At 35.8% G+C, this 14,406-nt stretch overlaps 1 protein-coding gene and 1 pseudogene across 1 annotated transcript; both read right to left on the bottom strand.

Annotated features, from left to right (window-relative positions):
• LOC111287824 (PLASMODESMATA CALLOSE-BINDING PROTEIN 1-like) lies at positions 1–5,242 on the bottom strand. Its single transcript, XM_022878492.2, has 3 exons — positions 4,808–5,242; positions 4,676–4,709; positions 1–570 (listed from the first exon to the last, which is right to left on the bottom strand). The coding sequence occupies exons 1-3, from the start codon at positions 5,118–5,120 to the stop codon at positions 327–329; spliced, it is 591 nt and encodes a 196-aa protein (XP_022734227.2). The 5' UTR covers positions 5,121–5,242; the 3' UTR covers positions 1–326.
• Positions 5,243–6,211: 969 nt separating this feature from the next.
• LOC111287826 (ubiquitin carboxyl-terminal hydrolase 2-like) lies at positions 6,212–13,273 on the bottom strand (annotated as a pseudogene).
• Between the last annotated feature and the right edge of the window lie 1,133 nt (positions 13,274–14,406).

Consider the following 14,406-nt stretch of genomic DNA (forward strand, 5'->3'; position numbering starts at 1 on the left):
TCAAAAGAGAATTCATAGATGCATAGCTGTTTGTTTACACTTCTTATGTATACGCCAGAAACATACAAGAATAATATTTAAATATTGAATTGAATTTGTTTGTGCTAGGTTGGTTTCTAATAAGAGATCCTTGTGCTAGCTCTAGCTCATTGCTGCTCATAATGCCAGTTGAGATCTCTAGATTAACCAATGTGAAGCCAAAAAATTTGCAAAAAAGCAGACAACTAAATGATTGAAATCATTGGTTGTTGTTCCACAAAGCTAGAAAGAAGGCTCCGACTTCTAACAAAAACGCCTCTTCCCGTCATTGGGTCATGCATCTGGGTTTAAAAGATCCATATTGGGTGCAAAATAAATGATAGAACAAGTAAGATCATGACAGACATTGAGCTTGTGGCGACCATACAATCCAATGAAGCCTTTGAGTCATTTGTTGTGGGTATTGGAGGGGTCAGTCCAGGGTTATTTACACCAGCACTTCCACCGCCATTGATTGGTGTAGTTGTCGGCACATTCGGGTTGTTTATCACTGTTGTTGGTGTTGTTGGTGTAGCTATCCCTCCAGCTGTGCTGGAAATTTCATAACTCAAGCTGTTAAATCGAACAACTAGCAGAGACAACAACTACAAATAACAATAGGGCAACACATAAATTGTTCTAACATTCGTAAGAATCATCAGATAAATCCAGTCAAACTAACATTAAACCAACTTAATTGGTATTTACCGAAAATCAGAAACCATTGAAAGACCAATTTAGAGTCTAGACAAGTGAGCTTTGCCTAGCATGATGGATTACCCCAAGCAAAGTTACAGTAAACAACAAAAAGGACTAGTTCAACCAAAATTATAATGGATCAGGATGCTCAGGAACTATATAAATCTGGTAATTTTGAACACCATGTAGTGATATAATATCAAAATGATACCCAAAAAAAAAAAAAAATGAAAGCGACATGTTTTAAAATTTTAGCAAAAATTATATATAAATTTAGTAGAAACAAAAAATATGTTTTGTATTTGACGTGTCCAACAAATTATGACATAATAATTTTTATGTTTTGTATGTGTTTGACATGAAATAAACAAACACAAATACTATTAGCTTCGGTTAGTCTAAGAACTTCAGTAGTTAAAACTAAAAGCAACTAATGGACCTAAGATGGGAGTAGGAACATGCTTGGGGGAAAAAGAATTGTAGAATGTTTCTGCTTTATTTAACCGACCATAAAGAGGGGGAATAAATAGAAAAACTAGTCCAAAAGTAGATACCTTGGAGTGACCACCAATAGCATCTTAAGAAAAGTTTTCCAAATTCCCCATTTTCCATTGGTATATCCTTCCAAATTTCCCATAAATAATGAAAAACATGCTTCAAAAATGAAGCAACTGCTAGAAATACGAGAATTGAAACATAAAATCCCATGGGCAATCCACTTTGTTTGATTTGATTATTAGAATACTTAATATATATTATTTCCACACATCAAAATTACCATCAACTTCTTTGTAAAGCTATTCTATTTCAAGCCATTAGTGGACATGCTTTAAGCCAAGTGGCACAGGCAAATGTTACAGTATGGCATCTGGATTCCTGATGCCACGCTTTACCATATTCCCATCTGCCTTAAAGTCCCTTGGCTAGCAGCCTTATATCAAAGAGCACCTAACATTTACTTGATTATTATTCCTAAACCACACAGAGATAACTTAGATTTGTGAGGAAAAGTTTATGAACCTAAGCTTGGCCTCATTGATGGCCCAATCATCCAGAGAGCAAATGCAGTCACCTTAAACCAAGTATCTAACCATAGGACTATGAGTTAAAGTAATAAATGATGAAGTACTCAAATTGGATAATTAGCCAAGTATGGCCATCTTAGATGAGTCACGGAAGAATCCTCTCCGCTACTAAAAATTAGAGAAAATCTTCACTACTTTTATAATTTGTGTCGATTCGTGGTAAAAGTAGTGGAAATCTCCCTTTACTTTTTAATAATAGAAAGGATCTTCCCCTCTAGTCATTTAAGCTGACAAGTTAATAAAAGCTTCCCTTGCTAGCTTAAGTTGAAGAAAAAGTAAATACTGGAACATGAAACAAAAACTATTTATGCAAACATTTTTCTAACTCTGAGGTAAATTATGTTCAGGAGACAAACTTTTACTGTCTAGAGCTGTAGTAAGTATATCAAATAGAACACAGCGTAAAATCATTATATTGCATTACTTTAGTTGCTTTTTCAAAACAAAGACCAAATAAAGTGCTGTTATTTTTATCTATTCTTGTACCATTCATTTACTTTTGATAAAGTGAAAAGATATCCATGTTGAACTATGTTATGGACGAATCATTTTGTCTAAGTACAGCATGACAGTTTTATTAGAAAAAGAAAACACTATAGTGTTAGTATTTTTCTTTTAACCTTTTTCCCTCCTGTTAGCCATTCCAACCTAACTTAGACATGACAATTCATGTTTGGTGTCTGTTTAACATTTCATGTCTAATATGTGTAGAAATTTACTGTGTTACAATTCGTGTCAAGGCGAGAAACACAAAACACATTTTCCAATTTTGTCAAACCCATATATGCTTTTTGTTAAAATTTTAAATTATATCGCTTTTGTTTTATATTGTGTTTCATGTCATGTTTACAATTACCATGTATATCCCAACCATAAAAAATTATAAATCCTATAAGATTAATGTCATGTGTTCTAAAATGCCTATTTTCTTCATTGAAGTGTGATGCACTTTCAAAAGTTAAAAACATTAGTTTCATTTTTTTTAATATATATTGCTAGAGCTCCAAGAAAGTTGTTAAGGACTGTTGTCTACTGACTATTGCAATCCTAACCATCTGAGCAATACATGACTAAATGTTAGTACAGTACTGCAAGGATAGATAAGATTAATTAGTCTTTAACATTTACTTGGAATTTTATAACAATTATTACTGTTTTTACTTAAAAAAGAATATTGCAACCTAAAGCTCAAAGATGCAACCAATAACTTGTCCAATCTCAACCTTCCATGCAATACATGCATTAATAACGGCAGTTTATAGTATGTGCATATTACATGGATATCTGAGATTGAACAATCTAAATATCATTAAGATCCATTTGGTACAATAAGACAGTATGGTGGGGGAGAGTTTCTCACTACATTGCATTTCTAATTTTTCACTAGATCTAATGAAATTCAAATCTAATGAAAAATTAAACATGCAATGAAATGAAGAAAATCCCTCCTAACTGTGCCTCCCCATTTGGCTAATAGACTCTTATGGGTTCAAAATGTGCATTAACATTTTCTTTAAAAAAAAAAAAAATTATTTGCATACTCGACTAGCCTGTCTCAAGCATCTAGGCTAACATGCACAAGTCAAATAAATCAAAATTATAGAGAAAAACTAGGGAAAAGGTTCCAACTTGTGCATGCAAACCTGATGATATGTTTGAGGTAAGCGGACAAACCAGGTGTGCAAATCATGGGATTCTTTTCTTTATCCTAGTTTGAGTATAGGTAAAAAGTGGGTTTTAGCTTAGTGGACAAAAACAATTTAAATCATGTGTCTCTGAAATAAAACCCAAAGAAATCTCAGTGTTGCAGATATCTCCTTATAGCCTTCTTGTCCATTCTATAACTTCTATCTAGATATCATGTGCTTGAATCGAAAAGTGATTTATACCAAGCAAACTTTGATAGAATTTCAAGCTCCTTTGAAGTTAGTTATGCACATATATATATATATATATATGTGTGTGTGTGTGTGTGTGTGTGATTATATACTGTGCTAAATTTCAAGACATAAAAGCATTAATGGAAAAAGACAATATGTTGGAGCTTAACTTACACTACTTTACTTTTCTTTTGTCTTTCATGTCTGTCTAAAAAAAATTACCAATTCATTTCAGCTAACAATAGATAAAATTTTATTGGAAGTTAAATTATGTCAAGATTTTGTCGTTATTGGTAACAAATTTTTTTAATTTGATCCTATGTATCTATAGTTTCATAACAAATTTAGTCCAATGATTTTGTCATAGAAATGAATGTTTATTTCTTTTTAATTTAATATATTTAAACTAATCACATTAAATATTAAATGAAATTTCTGATTCCGGCTCTATCACCAGCAACTCTGGTTTTCCAGACCTAGAGTTTCTCGATCATTGGATGTCCTTGGACAAGAAATTACATCCAACGGTTAAAAAGCATGAGCGGGCAAAATATGACAATAGTAAAACAGTACAAGCAAAGTGAGAAACCCAAGGCATTGAAAAAAGAGACCGAGAAACATGAGCCTAGTAATGCAAAACTGACATGCACAATCAGGAAAAAATGGACGGTTAGAGATCAAGATGCCATGCATACAGACACGTGTCGTACATCTAATAAATTACAGCATTACTAGAGACTCCCTTTCCTTCAAATATCACAGGCATTGCTTATACAAAGATTGAACTCTTAAGAAAAGAAAATCAAAAGAATGCGTGAAGCTGAAGAAAATAGACCAAAATCTTTCTAAAACTACCTTGTAAAAAAAAAAAACAGGAAAAAAGAAAAGTTGGCAATGTACTACTGAAAATGGTGGAAACCCAGGTTAATTTTGCACATAACAAGTAAAACAAACCAGTTTTTTTAATAATGTAAGAGAATAAAACATGCATACCTTTGAGAAGATGGGTACACACAAGATCCATAACCTACAAAACAAAACCAGAAAAACATGAATAAGCAAAAAACCAGTTGTAAAAACCAACCAAAAAACGAAAAATGAGAGTTGAAGGGAAAGAAAACAAACTGGGATCAGTTTTAGCAACAGTGGCAGTGCCAGCGAAGTCACAGGAACCAGGTGCCATGGCCCTACGTTGGTAGTAGCTATTGAAAGCATAAGAAGCATGAGCCTGGATTGTGTTGGGAAGAAAACAAAGCCCACTTGACTGAAGAGGGCTGCAGTCAGCACCAGTGCCGCATGCATAGTCGAGAGCAGTTTGCAGGGCTTGGTTAGATGCATCACTCCTGACCACACACCAGCTTGTTCCTTGAACAACCAGGAAGCTGTTTACTAGCAAGGAGAGCGAGAACAATACCAGCTTTAAGACTGGTACTGCCATGGAGAAGAGTTAAGTTGGTAAAGCAGGAGAAGGAAGAGTAAAGAGAGGGGGTGGGGAAGAGCACTTCTGTTCTTTTATTTTCTTTTCTACTTTTCTTTTTTATACGATGGTGTATGAGGGATTTTGATGGGTTGATTATTGGCCTTGCTGGCGAAAAAGGAAAAGAGAAACGAAAGATATAAAATATTGTATTATTCCTGTTTTGGATCTTATTTTTAATGAATGGATTAACAAAATGACCCGTTTCTTTTTAAAGTGTTATTGGATTCTTAGTTGTCCTTGGTAGATTATAATTTAGAGCTCCGAATTCCTTTGGAACTGGATTCTCTTTCACAGTGAATCTTCTGCAGGAGAAATCAGCGGATCTTTTGAACACAGTGGAGAGGATTTGTCCATTCAAAAAACTGAGGTTGGTGTCACCGTCCAACGATACTCCAAAACTTTAGCCCCAGCTTCATCATAAATAGGGGACCAAACCCTTCACAGAATGCGAATAAGATGGATGACTTAAAATATTCATACAGAAAACAATCAATAATGTAATAATTTGACAAGTAAATTCCTACAAAAAATTCGTTCAGTGCTTGATTTCGAGCCGCTCTTCAAATCCACAAAACCAAAAACCCGACCTTCCCAGTCTCAGTTTCCAGTATGTAGCCACCTCCTCAATCCTGCGTTCTCTGTCCATGTTTTCTTCCAATCACCAGGGGTAGTTGCCAATTCCAACTACCGAGTTATTCTGCTGCTGAGGGGCAACCCCACTTTTAGGATAGATGTCCGCCTTTTTGTACTGACAGTTGAGGATCACGTCTTGTTTGTCTCATGAGTCTCCTCTCCCGATTCCAAGCTTTTCCCAGCAAATCCTACTCACACTCGTAATGGCTAATGGACAAGGATGGTAAAGCTACTTCCACGTGATGAGGATATAATTTCATGGTATAAATCATAGAACTTATTACATGTCAAAATTGGGTATCATTATACGGTAATTGTTGTTGTATATCACCTCTTCCTTTCATGTATTTCTGTCTCTCTCGTCTGCAGGTTCAATACTAACTTTACTCTATGGTGTCATTAAGAAACAGAACCAGTTCGGAATAAAACCCTTCTCTTAAATTGTTTCATAGAATAAGATGTATGCTTTACAGCGAAGAACTTCTTCAAGTGACACTTGACGCACGTAATGATCACTGACATAATACTATGGAGAACTCTCATGTCTAGTCTCTGCCTTCCTTTTCCTCTTCACACCTCCTCTCACATATGCAATGTAGCGTCCCCTCCTCATTGTTCCCGAATGCTCCAAAATCCCCATCAGATGGTAAATACTATTATCTGTCTTCGCACCTGCAATTTTTTAACATGTTTGTAAATCATATAAAGCAATGTTCTTGTTTTGCTTGTTATTCATAATGTATTTTATTAGCATAGCCTCATAGTTGGACTAACAGATTTAATAGACAATATGTGTTTATATCAATTCACTCTGCTATCAAAATTGACAGAACTTAAAGAACTAATCAGAACTATATTTCAATATTCGCACGAGACATTCTGGTCTGCATTCAAAATACAACCAAATAATCCTTGCTATGAACAACATTAAGAGTTCAACTATTTCATGGCATACAAAAGACGTCCGGCTGCTTTATCCAAGAATACACCATTTCTTTCCCTTAAATCACTTCGCAGGAGGTCTAGCTGCTTTATGGAAAAGGCACTGAGAAGAACTGGATGCATAAGCAATCCAGTATAGTGTACTAGTTATATCAAGTAAACTCTCCAACAAAACTTGGTACGTCATGCACATAGAAAACGATCCCTGGATTCCCTATGGATATTACGGCTTCTGTATTGTCTGAGCTATTGCTCTAAAAACAACTGTTTTCCAAAGGATGCTTTGGCTTGCATCCAAAGAAGCCTATGCAACTGTTTTCCAAAGGATGCTTTGGCTTGCATCCAAAGAAGCCTATGCATATCTTCAACTAATTAACTTAGAAAGATAATATAATGAATTGTTGTTTTCGAACTAAAACATATTAAGATAAATATGCAGGGGTTAGCTAGGATAAGTCTCCTGATTTCCTCTTTGGAACTTCATCTAAAAACAAAATCTCTGGCCACTGTTTCAGATCACTAACTTTTATAAGAGTTTAGACCATCTCAGCTACTCACCCAATTTGCGGCTAAATCATTATTTCTCCCATCCATAAGACAGCTTACTAGTGCAATTACTACAGATAATGTTCAATAATAAAAGGATAGCTCTTCAAGGTGAAACATATTAGAATTAAAGTTTACTTTATCAGGAGCATCTCGAAAATTTGTCCAACTCAATTAAAAACCTATAATCCTCACTATAAATGTCCAATTGTCATTTTGTATGTTATATAATGATTATTAAGCAGAAACCTTGTAATATTACGGGGAATGCTTACAAGCTCAAGAGAGAGGCAGGCATCCATGGACCAATAGTTCTTATATCCCCAGCTAAGTTATGATACTGCTATGGGCTTGTGTTGGCATTCTTACAATCTCAACAAAATAAATGGAATGGATCAATAGCCAACCTTTCACTTTCAAAAGGAACATAAGTGCATAAAGTTACAGCTCCATACGATAAAACTCTAAAGACCAAAATAAGCTATGAGAGGAAAAGATATCAGTGTTTTCTAACAAAAGCTTATTTCTTTAATGAAATAAACCATCCCATTCAGGTAATAAGGTCAAAATAGGATATTGCTAGGTTTATCCTTTTCTTGGCAGAACTATCCTATTCTATTTTCTGAACTCACTCTTTTAACTTCCTGCATACAAAGCATTTTAAATAAAAGGACAAATGCAAAAAAATAATGACATCACACTACAGGGGAAGAGGTAATTTAAACAAGCCAAATATTGCATTTGTATTGAAGCAGAAATGTTTCTCGCCATCTTAAACATCAGATGGTTCATCATTCCTATAAAATAAACTCTGCTACAAAGGGGCAGTTTCATGTAATTTCCAGAAAATCATGTATTAACAAACACGAAATACATTGACCAAGAGTATAAGACTGAAGCAAATAAAAGTAAATACTACCAGCTATCTGCAAATCAAAACAGAATGAGGGAACCAAAAGAATAAAAGAGATCACTGAAATATAAGAATTTAGCTATTAGGGAAGTTGGGCAAAAAAAGCAAGCAAAAGAAAACAACTTGACAAGAAGCAAGTCTATGAACTTTAAGACATATGGAAAGCTACCTGAGATCCACATATGGTCTAAGATCGATGTTTATCTGAAATTGACGTGGCCATTCAATTTACTTAAGTGACCACAAGTGAATAGTCCGAATAGATGGTGCCTTGTTTATAATGACCGCTTTGTTGCTTTTCTCTTCACCTTCACATTTTCGGAGTCTATCTCTTCATCATCACTTTCACCTGATTGACAGTTTTCGGCCGTCTGAGAATTGCTCTACTGAAATTTATAATTAACATTAAGATTTTCAACATTGCAAGAATCAACAGGTCAGATACCCCCCCCAAATTTTCCTGACAACAAGAATTAGAGGAGACTGAAGAATTTGATTTCAACAGACTTGAATCTTCTATCTGAGATTTCCCTTCTTCACATTTAGATAAAACTGAATTTAGCTCACCTGTTTGACAATTTTCAACTTTTATACAATTTTGATTCAAAGAATCAGTTATCTCATTATTATTTAAAACCAAGCTTTCACCAGAACTACTGATATTGCCATTAACAATGGTTCTAACTCCATTAGGACAGGAAAGTTCCTTATCTAGACTTGGTGGTTCACATTGACTTTGAGTCTCACCTACATCGATTGAATTCTTTGACATCTTAGTCTGCTTCTTCTTTGCTTTCAACTTCGAACACTGCAGAATTTTAGCACAATTCTCACAGTTCCAAGCATCATCAAGTGAGCCAAACAGCTTTTTACAGATACTGGAGAATCATATCATCAACCTCATCAGGATCAGAATCGCTGAATTCCCAGCCAAAAAACCAGTTTCAGCTTCATCTGACAAAGAGCGCCCAATACTGGGCCCTGCAGCAATTTCACGCTCATTAAACATATCACCAAAGCCATCAAACTCTACTTCCTCTTGCCCATGACCTGCATTTGATGAGGAGGCCTCAATTTCTCTCACACCCTCCTCAGTACCAATACTTTCTTCTTTGCAACGAAGCAACAGAACCTCAGAATCTTGAACCAATAAGGGAAGCTCCTCTTCATCAAGGTTTCCAGAAGTTTCATGTGATTTTTTACTTGGCTCCCCCTCGAGTAAAGAAGCCTGACAACTTCTTGCTAAGGCTTAATTCAGAACCAGATCCTTGTCCTCAGAATCTTGAAAAAATGAAACATTGTTATTTTGAGAAATCAAATAATTCTAATCAGCTATGATTCCTGGTTGAAGGAGTGTACTCTCCATTCCAAGGTAAATCATCCAAGCAAAACCATCTGCCCCAGATGCATTTTCCTTCACTGTATTCTCCATTACTTGCTCATTCTGAGACTCTGCAACATCTAAGAGATTCTGTGAAGCAGAACTGCTTTCATTGGCCTCAGAGCTTGGGCCAACAGCACCTGATATTTGAATAAATGAGTCCAGGTTGAAGGTAATCCATCCAAGTAAAATCATCTGTCCCAGAGGCATTTTCCTGGAGTGTATTCTCCATACTAAGCTAATCCATCCAAGCAAAATCATCTGCCCCATATGCATTTTCCTTCACTGTATTCTCCATTACTTGCTCATTCTGACTCTCTGTGACATCTAAGAGATAATGTGAAGCAGAACTGATTTCATTGGCCTCAGTGATTGAGGCAACAGCCTGATATTGAATAAATGATTCCAGGTTGAAGGTAATCCATCCAAGTAAAATCATCTGTCCCAGAGGCATTTTCCTGGAGTGTATTCTCCATTCCATCCAAGCAAAATCATCTGTCCCAGAAGCATTTTCCTTCACTGTATTCTCCATTACTAGCTCATTCTGACTCTCAGTGACATCTGAGAGATTCAATGAAGCAGAACTGATTTCATTGGCCTCAGTGCTTGGGTCAACAGCACCTTCTATAGAATAAATGATTCCCCGTTGAAGGTAATACATCCAAGTAAAATCATCTGTCCCAGAGGCATTTTCCTGGACTGTATTCTCCATTCTGAGGTAATCCATCCTAGCAAAACCATCTGCCTCAGATGCATTTTCCTTCACTATATTCTCCATTACTTGCTCATTTTGAGACTCAGCGACATCTAAGAGATTCAGTGAAGCAGAACTAATTTCATTGGTCTCAATGCTTAGGCCAACAGCACCTGCTATTGAATAAATGATTCCTGGTAGAAGATAATCCATCCAAGTAAAATCATCTGTCCCAGAGGCATTTTCCTGGAGTGTATTTTCCATTCCAAGGTAATCCATCCAAGCAAAATCATCTGCCCCAGATGCATTTTCCTTCACTATGTTCACCATTACTTGTTCATTCTGAGACTCTGCGACATCTAAGAGATTCAGTGAAGCAGAACTGATTTCATTGGCCTCAGTGCTTGGGCCAACAGCACCTGATTTTGAATAAATGGTTCTTGGTTGAAGGTAATCCATCCAAGTCAAATCATCTGTCCCAGATGCATTTTCCTTCACTGTATTCTTCATTACTTGCTCATTTTGAGACTCTTCAACAGCTAAGAGATTCAGTGAAGCTGACCTGATTCCATTGGCCTCGGTGCTTTGGTCAACAGCACCTGGTATTGAATAAATGATTCCTGGTTGAAGGTAATGCATCCAAGTAAAATCATCTGTCCCAGAGGCATTTTCCTGGAGTATATTCCCCATTCCAAGGCAATCCATCCACGCAAAATCATCTGCCCCAGATGCATTTTCCTTCGCTGTATTCTCCATTACTTGCTCATTCTGAGACTCTGCAACATCTAAGAGATTCAGTGAAGCAGAACTGATTTCATTGGCCTTGGTGCTTGCGCCAACAGCATCTGATGTAGAATAAATGACTCCTGGTTGAAGGTAATCCATCCAAGCAAAATCATCTGGCCCAGATGCATTTTCCTTTGCTATATTCTCCATTACTTGCTCATTCTGAGACTCTGCAACATCTAAGAGATTCAGTGAAGCAGAACTGATTTCAGTGGCCTTGGTGTTTGGGCCAACAACACCTGATGTTGAATAAATGATTCCTGGTTGAAGGCAATCCATCCAAGTAAAATCATCTGTTCCAGAGGAATTTTCCTGGAGTGTATTCTCCATTCCTAGGTAATCCATCCAAGCAAAATCATCTGCCCTAGGTGCATTTTCCTTCACTATATTCTCCATTACTTGCTCGTTCTGAGACTCTGCAATATCTAAGAGATTCAGTAAATCAGAACTGATTTCATTGGCCTCGGTGCTTGGGCCAACAGCACCTGATGTTGAATAAATGGTTCTTGGTTGAAGGTAATCCATCCAAGTAAAATCATCAGTCCCAGAGGCATTTTCCTGGACTGTATTCTCCATTCCGAGGTAATCCATCCAAGCAAAATCATCTGTCCCAGATGCATTTTCCTTCACTATATTCTCCATTACTTGCTCATTTTGAGACTCTGCGACATCTGAGAGATTCAGTGAAGCGAAATTGATTTCATTGGCCTCGGTGCTTGGGCCAACAGCACCTGATATTGAATAAATGATTCCTGGTTGAAGGTAATCCATCCAAGTAAAATCATCTGTCCCAGGGGCATTTTCCTGGAGTGTATTCTCCATTCTGAGGTAATCCATACAAGCAAAATCATCTGCCCCAGATGCGTTTTCCTTCACTGTATTCTCCAGTTCTTGCTCTTTCTGAGACTCCGCAATATCTAAGAGATTCTGTGAAGCAGAACTGATTTCATTGGCCTCGGTGCTTGGGCCAACAGCACCTGATAGTGAATAATCACTAGAAGATGCCACCATGGTTTCTGTTAGAGGCACAGCTATAGGCCTGGAAATTCACTGATAGGCAATGGGGTCATAACACCTTGAGTTGGCGCCTGATCTGCATCTTGAGGAGTGCCCACATTCTTCACAACAGAGAGTACTAGAAATTTGACCACCAAATACAGCATTGACAAAAGTAAGATCCTCATTTGCCCTAACTACATTTTTAGAAGCAGTACTTGTTTTTTTAGAGCCAACTCTGTCATATAAAGCCCATCAAGCAAACAACGTAGCAATTCATGACTGTCATGTTACTGATAGCCCCTAAACTGGGAAGCCTTAGCGCAAATGCACCCAAAAAAGGGTTTTGGATTGATAACATTTTTCAAACCCATCTCCAGTTTTGTTTCAGCAACAAGCTTTTTCAAAGAAATAGTTAGCTGCCACATGGATTGATCCAGATTCAAGAAGTACTCCCTTAGCCTATCCAGAGCCAGAAGATTCTGCATTAAAGAATTAAAGAAGCATGTATTCCCAAGATTAACCAAACCCTGAACCACATAGCCACTTTTTTCATCTAAAGAATTGGATATAGTTCCTTCTGATTTGATAGCACTTATAAAACTGCCACTTCCAAACCAAACATACTCAACATCAACTGCTGAGGATTCAGATGATCGTTCCTTAATCAATTTTACAACCTCATATAACACATCTTTACTTTAACCATTTTCTTCTGTTTTCTCAACTGGAATGAACACGCTGCATGCTAAAGGCCACCTCAATTGAGGATTATCCCACTGAATCATCAAGTGGTGACAGGTTTGTCAAAGATGACAAATAATATTTGTGGTAGCAGTTGGTAAACCAACTCCAGCACACACATAAGGTCCACATTCCAAACAAACCCAAATGGCTTTTGACTCAGATATGAACCAACTGAAATATTTTCCTTGTTCTTCCCATGTCTACCCTTTCCCTTCCTCTCTTACCATTTCCACCTTCCCTGCAATCTTCACATCTAATAGGTTCCGAGGACCTAAGTTTAGTCCACACTTTATCCAGGTCAATACATTTATCGAAATGGTGGGATGGTTTCCTCTCTTTTACAACTGTAACTCCATCATCAACATTTTCAATACTAGCATTTTTCTCCTGGGCTATAACGTTGGAGATTGGGCAGCCACAACCCTTTTCTCCTTGGGACGTAATCGTCGATTCCTCTTAACCCTTTTCCCCATTATCAGTTCCTGAAAAACCAATTCCAAATAACCATAAAAACCTTAAACTCTCATAGCAATATAAAAAAATCACAGAAGCAACCCAAACTATCTACTTTCATGTACATATAGGAAGAAGATCAGTATCCATGCAAGAACCCAAAGTAAATACCTACCAAGCAAAAGCAGAGATTGAAAAAACAATAATAATGCAAATTTAGGAGATGACCCAGACGGTGATATGGACTGATAAGTGCAAACAGAAGCTTCAAAACTAGTATTAAGGAAAAAACAGGATAGGAAAAGAAAGCCAAGAAAAAGTGTGTAAACTATTGAAAAATCCATGATCGAAAAACAAAGAATAGAGAAAAAGATAAATATGAAAGAAACTTTACCTGAAAATCTGGAAAGGGCTTGTTTACATAGGGAAAAGTGAAAAAGTAATGATACAAAAAAAGGGGTTTTTGGAGACTAAGGTTCTAAGCCAGGAATGAGGAAGAAGAAGATGATGAAAGAGTGCCGTGGGCATTATAAGGGGTTTGGCTGGCACATCCTCGAAGTTGAAAAAAACACTACCATAAAACAACATTTTTCTTGGAAGTGAATATCAAGGGGATGTTTTGTGTCTTTTTGTTTTCTGTTTCTATTTTCGTTTTCAATTTTTTTTTTTGAAATGATACCATAAAATATGTTTGGTAATATTTTTCGTTTTCAAAAATTCAAAACAAAGATAAAAATTTTAAAAATTAGTGGCAGCTAGAATTTATTGTTTTAATTATTTTAGAAGATATGTTTTTGTTTCAGATACTATTATTAAGTAATAGTATCTTTAAGCCAATCTAATACTATATTTATTTTCATAAAAAAAATTATAAATATAATTAATTAATTTAAAAATAAAATAATATTAAATTAAATAAAAATCATAATAAATTAAAAAATATTTTATTAAATCAAAATTAGCATATAATATTTAGACTAAAGGGTTAAAAAATCATAAACTATAATTAAAAAAATCATCAAAATCCTTTTTTTATCTTAATTAATTAATTTTTAACATTTATTTACATTCAATTAAATTCTTATTTGAAAAAAATAATTTTTTTAATTAAGATAAAATTTTATTTGACATTAATAAAATAAATTTAAATTTA

This window comes from Durio zibethinus, chromosome 4, assembly GCF_047325235.1.
Source record: "Durio zibethinus cultivar Kanyao isolate XHJ-2024 chromosome 4, ASM4732523v1, whole genome shotgun sequence".
Lineage (NCBI taxonomy): Eukaryota > Viridiplantae > Streptophyta > Magnoliopsida > Malvales > Malvaceae > Durio > Durio zibethinus.